Raw genomic sequence first — 15,651 nt, forward strand, 5'->3', positions numbered from 1 at the left:
CACCGCAATCAAACTTTAGACTACAACAGGTGACACCATGTTAGCCATCGATAGGCTCTACCTCTGACCACAACAACGAAAGAAGCTTTAGACTACAACAGGTGGCACCATGTTAGCCATCGATAGGCTCTACCTCTGACCACAACAACGGAAGAAGCTTTAGACTACAACAGGTGACACCATGTTAGCCATAGATAGGCTCTACCTCTGACCACAACAACGAAAGAAGCTTTAGACTACAACAAGGGACACCATGTTAGCCATCGATAGGCTCTACCTCTGACCACAACAACGAAATAAGCTTTAGACTACAACAAGTGGCACCATGTTAGCCATCGATAGGCTCTACCTCTGACCACAACAACGAAAGAAGCTTTAGACTACAACAAGTGGCACCATGTTAGCCATCGATAGGCTCTACCTCTGACCACAACAACGAAAGAAGCTTTAGACTACAACAAGTGGCACCATGTTAGCCATCGATAGGCTCTACCTCTGACCACAACAACGAAAGAAGCTTTAGACTACAACAAGTGGCACCATGTTAGCCATCGATAGGCTCTACCTCTGACCACAACAACGGAAGAAGCTTTAGACTACAACAAGGGACACCATGTTAGCCATCGATAGGCTCTACCTCTGACCACAACAACGAAAGAAGCCATACCTCCATGAGGTTAGTGATGAAGAAGTTGTTCTGTAGAGCGGATACTCCTTTCTCTGGTAGGATGGACGTCTGTCGACACACAGGGCACGACAACGTCAGAGACTCTGGAGGGATGTAGTTCTGTAAACAGCTGAAGAGAGAGAGAGAGAGAGAGAGATAGGGGAGACGGGGGGAGAGAGAGAGAAAGAAGGACAGAGAGGGAGAAAGAGGGGGAGAGAGAGAATGAGAAAGAGAGTGAGTGAAAGAGAGTGAGTGAGAGGGAGAGAGAGAGAGAGAAAGAGAGAGTGAAAGAGAGTGAGTGAGTGAGAGAGAGTGTGGGTGAAAGGGAGAGAGGGTTTGCAAAAGGGGGAGAAACAGAAAGAACAGATTTCTGTTACAAATGATAATGCAATCTGTAACCGCTTTGGGACGTTTATATCTGTTACATACTCTATTGCTTTGCCAGGCACGCATCACTGTCATACCAAAAGAGCCTGAGCCAGGGAAAGCAGACAACCTTCCTGTCAAGCATAACAGAGAGAGAGAGAGAGAGGGGGAGGGATATAGAGAGGGGAGAGCGAGAAGTGTTTCATGGGACAGTACTTCTTTCTCTTTCCTTCTGTCACCTATTTCTCTCTCTCTCTCTCTCTCTCTCGCTCTCCTCCCTTTCATCACCTGTCTCTTTTCATCCTGAGGACTACATCTGCCCAACGACACCTAAGATCTGCAGTCTGAGACACAGACAGACACCAGCTAGAGACACCAGCTAGAGACACCAGCTATAGACACCAGCTACAGACACCCCCTACAGACACCCCCTACAGACACCCCCTACAGACACCCCCTACAGACACCAGCTACAGACACCCCCTACAGACACCCCCTACAGACACCCCCTACAGACACCCCTACAGACACCCCCTACAGACACCAGCTACAGACACCCCATACAGACACCCCCTACAGACACCCGCTACAGACACCCCCTACAGACACCCCATACAGACACCACCTACAGACACAAGCAACAGACACCAGCTACAGACACCACATACAGACACCCCCTACAGACACCCCCTACAGACTCCCCCTACAGACACCCGCTACAGACACCCCCTACAGACACCACATACAGACACCCCCTACAGACACCCCCTACAGACACCCGCTAAAGACACCACCTACAGACTCCCCCTACAGACACCCCCTACAGACACCCGCTACAGACACCCCCTATAGACACCACATACAGACACCCCTACAGACACATACAGGCACCGGCAGACACCTACAGACACCACCTACAGACACCAGCTACAGACACCAGCTACAGACACCAGCTCTATGCTTAAACAGTAACCTAAAGTTAAGTAACTTTAAGTAACGTTTTGGGGTCGAATCCCCCATTAAATTCAATCTATTGTTGCACTCCTATACAGAGAGATGTGAAATTAAACTGACTCGAATTGAAAGAGATTGAACCACTGATTGTTTTCCTCGTGTGTGTTTTTGAGTTTGCCCGTGTGCATGCGTGTGCCTGGTTGATTATGTTGCCATGTTGGTACCAAGCTGGTTCTCTTCCCTCCCTCCTCCATCTAAAAGTCTCTGATAGAGGGGGTGTTTTGTTTCTGAAAGAGAGAGAGAGAGAGAAGGATAGAGAGAGAGGGAGGGAGAGAGAGGGGGACAGAGAGTGAAAGAGAAGAATAGAGAGAGGGGTAGAGAGAAAGATGGATAGAGGGATTTTAATCGTCTCTGACTACCTTTCAATAATGGCCGTCTCTCAGATTGCTGCATGGTGTTGGCAGGTCTTAAAACTCAGGAATACACTTAGAAACTTTAGTACCTTTTAGAACCTTTAGAACCGTTTAGAACATTTAGAAGCTCTAGAACCTTTTAGAACATTTAGAACCTTTAGAAGCTCTAGAACCTTTAGACGGTTTAGAACCTTTAGAACATTTACAAGCTTTAGAAGCTTTAGAACCTTTAGCATCTCTAGAAGATTTAGAAGCTCTAGAACCTTTAGAACCTTCAGAAGCTTTAAAAGCTCTATAAGCTTTAGAACCTTAGAAGTTTAGAAACTTTAGAAGGTATAGAACCTTTAGAACCTTTAGAAGCTTTAGAACATTTTAGAAACTTTAGAAGATCTAGAAGCTGTAGAACCTTTAGAACCTTTAGAACCTTTGGACCTTCTAGAAGCTTTAGAACCTTTAGAAGCTTTAAAAGCTCTATAAACTTTAGAACTGTTTAGAACCTTTAGAAGCTTTAGAAAATGTAGAGCCTTTAGAACTTTTAGAAGCTTTAGAACATTTTAGAACCTTTAGAAGCTCTAGAAGCTTTAGAACCTTTAGAACCTTTAGAAGCTTTAGAACCTTTAGAAGCTTTAAAAGCTCTAAGCTTTAGAACCTTTAGAACTTTTAGAATGTTTAGAAGCTTTCGAACCTTTAGAAGCTCTATAAGCTCTAGAACCTTTTAGAACCTTTATAAGCCTTAGAAGCTTTAGAACATTTTAGAACCTTTAGAACCTTTCGAAGCTCTAGAAGCTCTAGAAGCTTTAGAAGCTCTCGAACCTTTAGAAGCTTTAGAACTTTTAGAAGCTCTAGAACCTTTAGAAGCTCTAGGAGCTTTAGAACCTTTAGATGCTTTAAAAGCTCTATAATCTTTAGAAGCTTTAGAACATTTAGAATGTTTAGAAGCTTTCGAACCTTTAGAAGCTCTAGAACTTTTTGAACCTTTAGAAACTTTAGATGCATTAGAACCTTTAGAAGCTTTAGAACCTTTTAAAACCTTTAGAAGCTCTAGAAGCTTTAGAACCTTTTGAAGCTTTAGAACGTTTAGAAGCTTTAGAAGGTTTAGAACCTTTAGAAGCTCTATAAGCTCTAGAACTTTTTGAACCTTTAGAAGCTTTAGATGCGTTAGAACCTTTAGAAGCTTTAAAAGCTCTATAAGCTTTAGAACCTTTTGAAGCTTTAGAATGTTTAGAAGCTTTAGAATGTTTAGAACCTTTAGAAGCTCTAGAACCTTTAGAACCTTTAGAAGCTTTAGAACCTTTAGAATCTATATATGTGATTACCACACTGAACACCTACAGCACCCGATGTCACAGGAAGGCCAAAAAGATCATCAAGGACATCAACCACCCGAGCCACTGCCTGTTCACCCCTCTACAATCCAGAAGGCGAGGTCAGTACAGGTGCATCAAAGCTGAGACCGAGAGATTGAAAAACAGCTTCTATCTCAAGGCCACCAGACAGTTAAACAGCCATCACTAACACATTAGAGGCTGCTGTCAACATACAGACTTGAAATCACTGGCCACTTTAATAAACGGATCACGAGTGACTTTAATAATGCCACATACCTTACATTACTCATCTCATATGTATATACTGTATTTTATGTATTTTATCTACTGCATCTTGCCTATGCCTCTCTGTTATCGCTCATCCATATATTTATATGTATACATTCTTATTCCATTCCTTTACTTAGATTTGTGTGTATTAGGTACTGTAGTTGTTGTGGAATTGTTAGATTACTCTTTAGATATTACTGCACTGTTGGAACTAGAAACACAAGCATTTCGCTACACTCGCATTAACATCTGCTAACCATGTGTATGTGACCAATACGATTTGATTTGATTTAAGTTTGAGCTAACGGTAAGTAATTTAGTAGGGTAGGGTTTAGGGGTTAGGGTGGTTAGTGTGTATGAGTAGTGGTTAGGGTGTAGTGTAGACTTACTTCTCACAGAAGGTGTGCAGGCAGGGCAGGACTTTAGGGTTGTGGTAGTGGTCCAGACAGATGCTGCAGACCAGGAACTGTTTGTCTATCTGCCGGACCACCGGGCTGGTGCCGCCTGTCTCCCGCTGCGCCATGGGAACAGACATTCACACACACAGCCAGCCACCGCCACTACACTTAACCTGCAGAGAAGGAGAGAGAGATGTCTTTATTCGTTTTGAACGTTTGGGAGTGTAATGTTTACTGTAAATGTTTTTATTGTTTATTAGAGAGAGAGAGAGAGAGAGAGAGAGAGAGAGGAGAGAGATATAGGGGAGCGAGAGAGAGAGAGAGAGGGATAGAGAGAAAGAGGGATAGAGAGAGAGAGGGATAGAGAGAGAGGGATAGAGAGAGAGAGAGAGAGAGAGAGAGAGAGAGAGAGAGAGAGAGAGAGAGAGAGGGATAGAGAGAGAGGGATAGAGAGAGAGAGAGAGAGAGGGATAGAGAGAGAGGGATAGAGAGAGAGAGAGAGAGAGAGAGGGATAGAGAGAGAGAGGGATAGAGAGAGAGGGATAGAGAGAGAGAGAGAGAGAGAGAGAGAAAATCAAGTGTTGTGAATTGTGAGTTGCATATAAGTCACATAACAATGGCCTAAGTACGACTCTGTTTTTTGTCTTCATGGGGATGACAACCCAGCAGTATTATGTATACTGCCGTCTAGTACCAAGTGGGTACCAGTCGAATTGCTCATGTCAGTGCTAGAAAGTACCCATTTTTACCACATTACCACTTGGTAAATACTTGGCAAGTACCAGCTAACACTAACTCGATACCGGTACCCCCCGTGATATAGCCTCGTAATTGTTATGTTATTGTGTTACTTTTTATATTTTTTTTACTTTAGTTTATTTGATCAATATTTTCTTAACTCTTCTTGAACTGCACTGTTGGTTAAGGGCTTGTAAGTAAGCATTTCACGGTAAGGTCTACACTTGTTGTATTCGGCCCATGTGACAAATAAAGTTTGATTTGATTTTAATATGGAACGTAACCTACCAAGTTTGATCTTGGTAGTGAGTGTTGCAATAGAGGACAGATGATTTTTACACGCTACGCGCTTCAGCACTCGGTGGTACCATTTTGTGAGCTTGTGTGGCCTACCATTTCGTGGCTGCGCCGTTGTTGCTCCTAGACTTACAGTTGACCGGGGCAGCTCTAGCAGGGCAAAATTTTAACAAAGCATCCTATGACGGTGCCACGTTGAAAGTCACTGAACTCTTCAGTAAGGCCATTCTACTGGCAATGTTTGTCTATGGAGATTGCATGGCTGTGTGCTCGATTTTATGCACCTGTCAGCAACGGGTGCGGCTGAAATAGAGGAATCCACTGATTTGAAGGAGTGTCCACATACTTTTGTATAGTGTAGGATGTTTCCCGTTGTAAATCAGACCTGTCATAAAACTGCGCATGCATGAAGGAACATTAAAACTCTGGAAAACGCCCCCATTCACTTTTTATAGTGACTATAGCTTGGTTTCCATCCAATTGGTGATAGGGTTTCATGCTAATATTAAAAGAAATCTGCTAAAAAAATATATTTCTCTCCGGAGATTTGTTTCCATCTGTCACATCTGCTCCTCCCCTCCGGTGTACGACGTCGCCAGAGTACTAACCACCGGTCCTGGTATTCATCATTACGCCCACCTGGAACTCATCATTACGCCCACCTGGAACTCATCATTACGCACACCTGGAACTCATCATTACACACACCTGGAACTCATCATTACGCACACCTGGAACTCATCATTACGCACACCTGGCGCTCATCATTACGCACACCTGGAACTCATCATTACGCACACCTGGAACTCATCATTACGCACACCTGGAACTCATCATTACGCACACCTGGAACTCATCATTACGCACACCTGGAACTCATCATTACGCACACCTGGAACTCATCATTACGCACACCTGGAACTCATCATTACGCACACCTGGAACACATCATTACGCACACCTGTGAATCATTATGATTCACGCCTGGACTCCATTACCTTCATTATTTCCTCATTGTCACTCTCCCATCTTCACTCACCAGTTGGTATTGTTCTTGTGTATCGGCGTTCTGCCTTATGTTAGTGTCTTGGTTTTGTTGTTTGATTAAAACGTTGCAAATGCTTCCGGCTCACCGCCCCATCATTACAGAATACCAACTCAAAATATGGAAGCAGCAGGACAACCGGACCTCTTCTAGACGATCAATGAACAAGGTGACCTTTTTCGCCAACACCATGATCAGCTGGCTCAACTGGGGACGGCTATGGAAGAGGTTCTCCGCAGTCTACAACGTCTCAACAGCGGAGGATATTCTAAAGCCAGTCTACAACGTCTCAATAGCGGAGGATATTCTAAAGCCAGTCTACAACGTCTCAATAGCGGAGGATATTCTAAAGCCAGTCTACAACGTCTCAATAGCGGAGGATATTCTAAAGCCAGTCTACAACGTCTCAACAGCGGAGGATATTCTAGAGCCAGTCTACAACGTCTCAACAGTGGAGGATATTCTAAAGCCAGTCTACAACGTCTCAACAGTGGAGGATATTCTAGAGCCAGTCTACCCAACGGGTCAGCACACCAGCCCATTCAGCAACCCACTCAGGTCGGCGATGCCCGTCTATCCCTCCCAGAGAAATATGACAGGACACCATCCAAATGCCGTGGCTTCCTCCTTCAGTGCTCCCTCTATTTCATACATCAGATGGGAGCTCCCACCACCCACAGAACAGCGGAAACGTTTCCCTAGTCAGCTCCATTATTAGCGCAATGCCCCTTAAAGTGTTGCCAGTGTGGCGGGGTGGGGGTCCACCCCCTCCCTCTTCCCCATGGACTAGGTCCGTCTGTGCGCGGCTCTGTGGCCCATCCTGTGCCCCTTCCCTCGTGCCTTGAACCCCACTCGCTTTCAGTGGATACAGCTGGAGAACTGCAAGGCAGTCCCATTGTGCCATCTCAGTGGATACAGCTGGAAAACTGCAAGGCAGTCCCATTGTGCGCCACTCGGGAGCCATGACCAATATGACCAATATATATTGTCCTGCTAATACCAGGGTTAATAATATATCTGTGAGAATATCCAACTGGCTTTTAGATAATTCTAAATGAATGATAATAGTAATAATTGCTTTGCTTAAAAAAAATTACATTTTACAGATTATTTTGTTTTCAAATAACATAAAATGAGCGAGGAAAAAGGCTATTCCTGAACATGGGGTGAGACGTTGTTACTAATTTGTAAATAAAGGCAGTTTGTTATTTAGAATGGTTTATTTCTGTTTTTAGAGGGAGAGAAACCAAAAACTTATAGTCAAGGTCGCCATTGGTATCAAACCAGCATCTGTAGCAACACAGCTTGCACTGCTATGCTGTGTCTTAGACCGCTGTGCCACTCAGGCGCTGTACAACAAGACCGGTCGGGAGTGGCCTACAGTAAGAGCAAAATAATCCTAACAAAATAAAATAATAAAAAACCTTACTGTAACAACAGTGTTAGTTAGTACTACTGAAGTCCTGCACAATTAGCAGTTACTATTTAGGTTTATGTCACCCATTCATTGTCAGTTAGAGACACAGTAGGACCCAAAAGCATAATCAGGTCTCTAACTCCCCCTTGTGGTGGTCTGGAGCAATGAAGTGGTGACGCAGGGTACCGTACTAAACCACAAACCACAAAAAAAAGTCCCGCGAAGTAAGCTAGCAACTTTTAAAAGGAGGAACCACTGTATGCTACGTTGAAAACAACTAGGAACTCGGAAAAATACGAGGTCAAATCATGATGTCAGTGATCTTTAGGTCGGAAAGTTGGATCTCTAGGAAGAGGCCCGAGTTCCCAAGTTAGAATTCTGAGTTGGATGACTGTTCAAAATGATTTTTCCCAGTCGGAGCTCGTTTTTGTCCAAGTTCCCAGTTGTCGGGAGTCAGAGAGTTCCCAGTTCCGAGTTCCCTGACACAAAAAGATCGCACCTTGTCTAGCATATTTTGTTTTGTTGACATTTGGAAAGTTTATCAAAAATGTTTCCATCAAGCCTGTCATGAAATGTTTTATCTGACAGTATGCTACTTTACTCGCGTAAAATGGTTGACTGGAAACTTGGTTAACAACGGCCTTATTTTATAATTTGGAACTATTGGCATTAGGTCATGTCATGCAAACGACAAATTGTTGTTCAATATTTAGTTGATCAACAGATTATTGAGTTTATATGTCCTGGCTTGGTATAGGCTCTTATCGCACAGAAATACTGTAGCCTACCCATACTGTCAAATATTTTACATATACTACCAGTCTATTACTGTGTTGGCAGAATATTTTTAATCTTTATCAGTAATTTATGCTGTATCTGGTAAAGGACTATGTATTTTTCTGAACAAGAAAACAATGGCAAATTGTCTTGGACCTGTCAGCAGGACGTTTGAATTCAACAATGCTTTATATCACCTATTTCCCCCAACCTAAATATGGACTGCCCGCGAAATCTGAAACATTGACTAAAGCAGGCTACAAAAAAAAATAAAATCCAGTACTGAACATTGACCTGCTTCAATGTATAAGATCAGCTGTTAAATTCAACTGTATACCAGTATTATATACTGGGGCCTGTGGTTATGAGTAGCAGTGGGCCTGGGGTTGTGAGTACCAGTGGGCCTGTGGTTATGAGTAGCAGTGGGCCTGTGGTTGTGAGTACCAGTGGGCCTGTGGTTGTGAGTAGTGGTGGGGCCTGTGGTTGTGAGTAGCAGTGGGCCTGTGGTTGTGAGTACTGGGGCCTGTGGTTGTGAGTACCAGTGGGCCTGTGGTTGTGAGTACCAGTGGGCCTGTGGTTGTGAGTACCAGTGGGCCTGTGGTTGTGAGTACCAGTGGGCCTGTGGTTGTGAGTACCAGTGGGCCTGTGGTTGTGAGTACTGGGGCCTGTGGTTGTGAGTACCAGTGGGCCTGTGGTTGTGAGTACCAGTGGGCCTGTGGTTGTGAGTACCAGTGGGCCTGTGGTTGTGAGTACCAGTGGGCCTGTGGTTGTGAGTACCAGTGGGCCTGTGGTTGTGAGTACCAGTGGGCCTGTGGTTGTGAGTAGTGGTGGGGCCTGTGGTTATGAGTAGGGGTGGGGCCTGTGGTTGTGAGTACCAGTGGGCCTGTGGTTATGAGTACCAGTGGGCCTGTGGTTATGAGTACCAGTGAGCCTGTGGTTGTGAGTACCAGTGGGCCTGTGGTTATGAGTACCAGTGGGCCTGTGGTTATGAGTAGTGGTGGGCCTGTGGTTGTGAGTAGTGGTGGGGCCTGTGGTTGTGAGTACCAGTGGGCCTGTGGTTGTGAGTACCAGTGGGCCTGTGGTTGTGAGTACCAGTGGGCCTGTGGTTGTGAGTAGTGGTGGGCCTGTGGCTGTGAGTACCAGTGGGCCTGTGGTTGTGAGTACCAGTGGGCCTGTGGTTGTGAGTACCAGTGGGCCTGTGGTTGTGAGTACCAGTGGGCCTGTGGTTGTGAGTACCAGTGGGCCTGTGGTTGTGAGTAGTGGTGGGCCTGTGGTTGTGAGTACCAGTGGGCCTGTGGTTGTGAGTACCAGTGGGCCTGTGGTTGTGAGTACCAGTGGGCCTGTGGTTGTGAGTACCAGTGGGCCTGTGGTTGTGAGTAGTGGTGGGGACTGTATTTGCATTTGTATTTACTTAGGCTTCACTCCCCCCTATCTGAGATATCTACTGCAGCCCTCATCCTCCACATACAACACCCGTTTTGCCAGTCACATTCTGTTAAAGGTCCCCAAAGTACACACATCACTGGGTCGCTCGTCTTTTCAGTTCGCTGCAGCCAGCGCCTGGAACGAGCTGCAACAAACACTCAAACTGGACAGTTTTATCTCCATCTCTTCATTCAAAGACTCAATCATGGACACTCTTACTGACAGTTGTGGCTGCTTCCCGTGATGTATTGTTGTCTCTACCTTCTTGCCCTTTGTGCTGTTGTCTGTGCCCAGTAATGCTTGTACCATGTGCTGCTACCATGTTGTGTTTCTACCATGTTGTGTTTTCTACCATGTTGTTGTCATGTTGTGTTGCTACAATGTTGTTGTTATGTTGTGCTGCTACCATGTTGTTGTTGTGTTGCTACCATGTTGTTGTTATGTTGTGTTTCTACCATGTTGTGTTGCTACCGTGTTGTGTTGCTACCATGTTTTTGTCATGTTGTGTTGCTACCATGTTGTTGTTATGTTGTGCTGCTACCATGTTGTTGTTGTGTTGCTACCATGTTGTTGTTATGTTGTGTTTCTACCATGTTGTGTTGCTACCGTGTTGTGTTGCTACCATGTTTTTGTCATGTTGTGCTGCTACCATGTTGTGCTGCTACCATGTTGTTGACATGTTGTTCTGCTACCATGTTGTTCTGCTACCATGTTGTGTCGCTACTATGCTGTGTTGTCATGTGTTCCTGCCTTGCTATGCTGTTGTCTTAGATCTCTCTTTATGTAGTGTTGTGTTGTCTCTCTTGTCGTGATGTGTGTTTTGTCCTATATTTTTTTACAATATATTTTTTATTTTTAATTCCAGTCCCCGTCCCCGCAGGAGGCCTTTTGCTTTTTGGTAGGACGTCATTGTAAATAAGAATTTGTTCTTAACTTACTTGCCTAGTTAAATAAAGGTTAAATATATATATAGTTTTTTTTAAACACACACATACACACAAATAGGTCAAGTGACACAAACCTCACATAACAAGAAGAGTGTATAGCACATACTGAGTGTACAAAACATTAAGAACACCTGCTCTTTCCATGACACAGACTGGCCAGGTGAATCCAGGTGAAAGCTATGATCCCTTATTGACGTCATCTGTTAAATTCACTTCATATCACTATAGATTGTCCCGTGTGGTTTGTAAAGCATGGCGTTTACAACACCAGGATTGTGGGTTAGATTCCCACGAGCAGAACAAATATGTACTTGGAGTAACGTGTCGTTTTTAGATGCTGTTTGAGGAACTAGAAGAATTCCCAGTGGGTCAGGTGATTTACAATTAATATTCCTGACACACATTAAAACACACACACACACACATGCACACACACACACACACACACACGCACACATGCACATGCAAGCATAAACAAACAAACATTCGTCCCCCCACCCCCACACACCCATTCTGCACATCTGCCATATATATATACTGGAGTTCTAAATCTGGAGCAGACTATCTGCTGTAACCGTTCTGACGCTGATCTGGATAACACACACACACACACACACACACACACACACACACACACACACACACACACACACACACACACACACGCAGGCGCACGCACACGCACACGCACACAGACACACGCACACACACACACACACACACACAGACACACACACACACACACACACACACACACACACACACACACACGCACACGCACACGCAGGCGCACGCACACGCACACACACACACACACACACGCGCACACACACACACACATACATACACACACGCGCACACACGCACACGCACACGCGCACACACACACACAGACACACACACAGACACACACACACGCACACGCGCACACACAGACACACACACACACACACACACACGCACACACACACATACATACATACACGCGCACACATACACACGCACACGCACAGACACACGCACACACACACGCACAAACAGACACACACACACATATGCATACATGCATACAAGCATATATTTACGCACGTACGCACGAACACACACAAAAACATACACTCTCTCTTTCTGTTCTTTTCCCTCTTTCACTCTCTCTCTCTCTCTCTATATATAACACTACCCACCCTATATACTACCCACCCTATATACTACCACCCTATACACTACCCACCCTATATACTACCACCCTATATACTACCCACCATATATACTACCCACACTATATACTACCACCCTATATACTACCACCCTATATACTACCCACCCAATACACTACCACCCTATATACTACCACCCTATATACTACCCACCCAATACACTACCACCCTATATACTACCCACCCAATACACTACCACCCTATATACTACCACCCTATATACTACCCACCCAATACACTACCACCCTATATACTACCACCCTATATACTACCCACCCAATACACTACCACCCTATATACTACCACCCTATACACTACCCACCCTATACACTATCACCCTATACACTACCACCCTATATACTACCACCCTATATACTACCCACCCTATACACTACCACCCTATATACTACCACCCTATACACTACCCACCCTATATACTACCACCCTATACACTACCCACCCTATACTCTACCACCCTATACACTACCCACCCAATACACTACCACCCTATATACTACCACCCTATATACTACCCACCCAATACACTACCACCCTATATACTACCACCCTATACACTACCCACCCTATACACTATCACCCTATACACTACCACCCTATATACTACCACCCTATATACTACCCACCCTATACACTACCACCCTATACACCACCACCCTATATACTACCACCCTATATACTACCCACCCTATATACTACCACCCTATACACTACCACCCTATACACTACCCACCCTATACACTACCACCCTATATACTACCCACCCTATACACTACCCACCCTATACACTACCCACCCTATATACTACCACCCTATACACTACCCACCCAATACACTACCACCCAATACACTACCACCCTATGCACTACCCACCCTATACACTACCACCCTATATACTACCCACCCTATATACTACCACCCTATACACTACCACCCTATACACTACCACCCTATACACTACCACCCTATACACTACCACCCAATACACTACCACCCTATACACTACCACCCTATACACTACCACCCTATACACTACCACCCAATACACTACCACCCAATACACTACCACCCTATATACAACCCACCCTCTACACTACCACCCTATACACTACCACCCTATATACTGCCACCCAATACACTACCACCCAATACACTACCACCCTATATACTACCCACCCAATACACTACCACCCAATACACTACCACCCTATACACTACCCTCTATACACTACCACCCTCTACACTACCACCCTATACACTACCACCCTATATACTGCCACCCAATACACTACCACCCAATACACTACCACCCTATATACTACCCACCCTATACACTACCCACCCTATACACTACCACCCTATACACTACCACCCTATACACTACCACCCTATATACTACCACCCTATACACCACCACCCTATATACAACCCACCCTATATACTACCACCCTATATACTACCACCCTATACACTACCACCCTATACACTACCACCCTATATACTACCCACCCTATACACTACCCACCCTATACACTACCCACCCTATATACTACCACCCAATACACTACCCACCTTATACACTACCACCCTATATACTACCCACCCTATATACTACCCACCCTATACACTACCCACCCTATACACTACCCACCCTATATACTACCACCCAATACACTACCCACCTTATATACTACCACCCTATATACTACCCACCCTATACACTACCCACCCTATACACCACCCACCCTATATACTACCACCCTATACACTACCCACCCTATATACTACCACCCAATACACTACCACCCTATACACTACCCACCCTATACACTACCACCCTATATACTACCACCCTATACACCAACCACCCTATATACTACCACCCTATACACTACCACCCTATATACTACCACCCTATACACCACCACCCTATATACAACCCACCCTATACACTACCACCCTATATACTACCACCCTATATACTACCCACCCTATATACTACCACCCTATACACTACCACCCTATACACTACCACCCTATACACTACCACCCAATACACTCCCACCTTATACACTACCACCCTATATACTACCCACCTTATATACTACCACCCTATATACTACCCACCCTATACACTACCCACCCTATACACTACCCACCCTATATACTACCACCCTATACACTACCCACCCTATATACTACCACCCTATATACTACCACCCAATACACTACCACCCAATACACTACCACCCTATACACTACCCACCCTATACACTACCACCCTATATACTACCACCCTATACACCAACCACCCTATACACTACCACCCTATACACTACCACCCTATATACTACCACCCTATACACCACCACCCTATATACAACCCACCCTATATACTACCACCCTATACACTACCCACCCTATACACTACCACCCTATATACTACCACCCTATACACCAACCACCCTATACACTACCACCCTATACACTACCACCCTATATACTACCACCCTATACACCACCACCCTATATACAACCCACCCTATATACTACCACCCTATATACTACCACCCTATATACTACCACCCTATATACTACCACCCTATATACTACCAACCCTACACTACCCACCCTATACACTACCACCCTATATACTACCCACCCTATGCACTACCCACCCTATATACTACCACCCTATACACTACCCACCCCTATACACTACCCACCCTATACACTACCACCCTATATACTACCACCCTCTACACTACCACCCTATATACTACCCACCCTATATACTACCACCCTATACACTACCCACCCTATACACTACCACCCTGTATACTACCCACCCTATATACTACCACCCTATACACTACCACCCTATATACTACCACCCTATACACTACCACCCTATACACTACCCACCCTATACACTACCCACCCTATATACTACCACCCTATACACTACCCACCCTATACACTACCCACCCTATACACTACCACCCTATATACTACCCACCCTATATACTACCACCCTATACACTACCACCCTATATACTACCACCCTATATACTACCACCCTATATACTACCCACCCTACACTACCCACCCTATTCACTACCACCCTATTCACTACCAACCCTATATACTACCACCCTATACACTACCACCCTATATACTACCACCCTATATACTACCCACAGTACACTAACACCCTATACACTACCCACCCTATATACTACCCACCCTATATACTACCCACCCTATATACTACCACCCTATACACCACCACCCTGTATACTACCCACCCTATATACTACCCACCCTATACACTACCACCCTATACACTACCACCCTATACACTACCACCCTAT

General features: G+C 44.9%; 1 protein-coding gene across 4 annotated transcripts in view; it reads right to left on the reverse strand.

Annotated features, from left to right (window-relative positions):
* trim3b (tripartite motif containing 3b) overlaps positions 1-15,651 on the reverse strand; it is a 103,471-nt gene that overhangs the window by 64,870 nt on the left and 22,950 nt on the right. For all 4 annotated transcript variants that reach the window (XM_029770359.1, XM_029770363.1, XM_029770361.1 and 1 more), the window contains 2 exons: positions 4,388-4,569; positions 668-797 (listed from right to left, as the gene is read on the reverse strand). In XM_029770359.1, the coding sequence (XP_029626219.1) occupies positions 668-797; positions 4,388-4,533 (276 nt within the window). In that variant the 5' untranslated portion in view covers positions 4,534-4,569. The remainder of the gene's footprint in view (positions 1-667; positions 798-4,387; positions 4,570-15,651) is intronic.

Source organism: Salmo trutta, chromosome 12, assembly GCF_901001165.1.
Source record: "Salmo trutta chromosome 12, fSalTru1.1, whole genome shotgun sequence".
Classification (NCBI taxonomy): Eukaryota; Metazoa; Chordata; class Actinopteri; order Salmoniformes; family Salmonidae; genus Salmo; species Salmo trutta.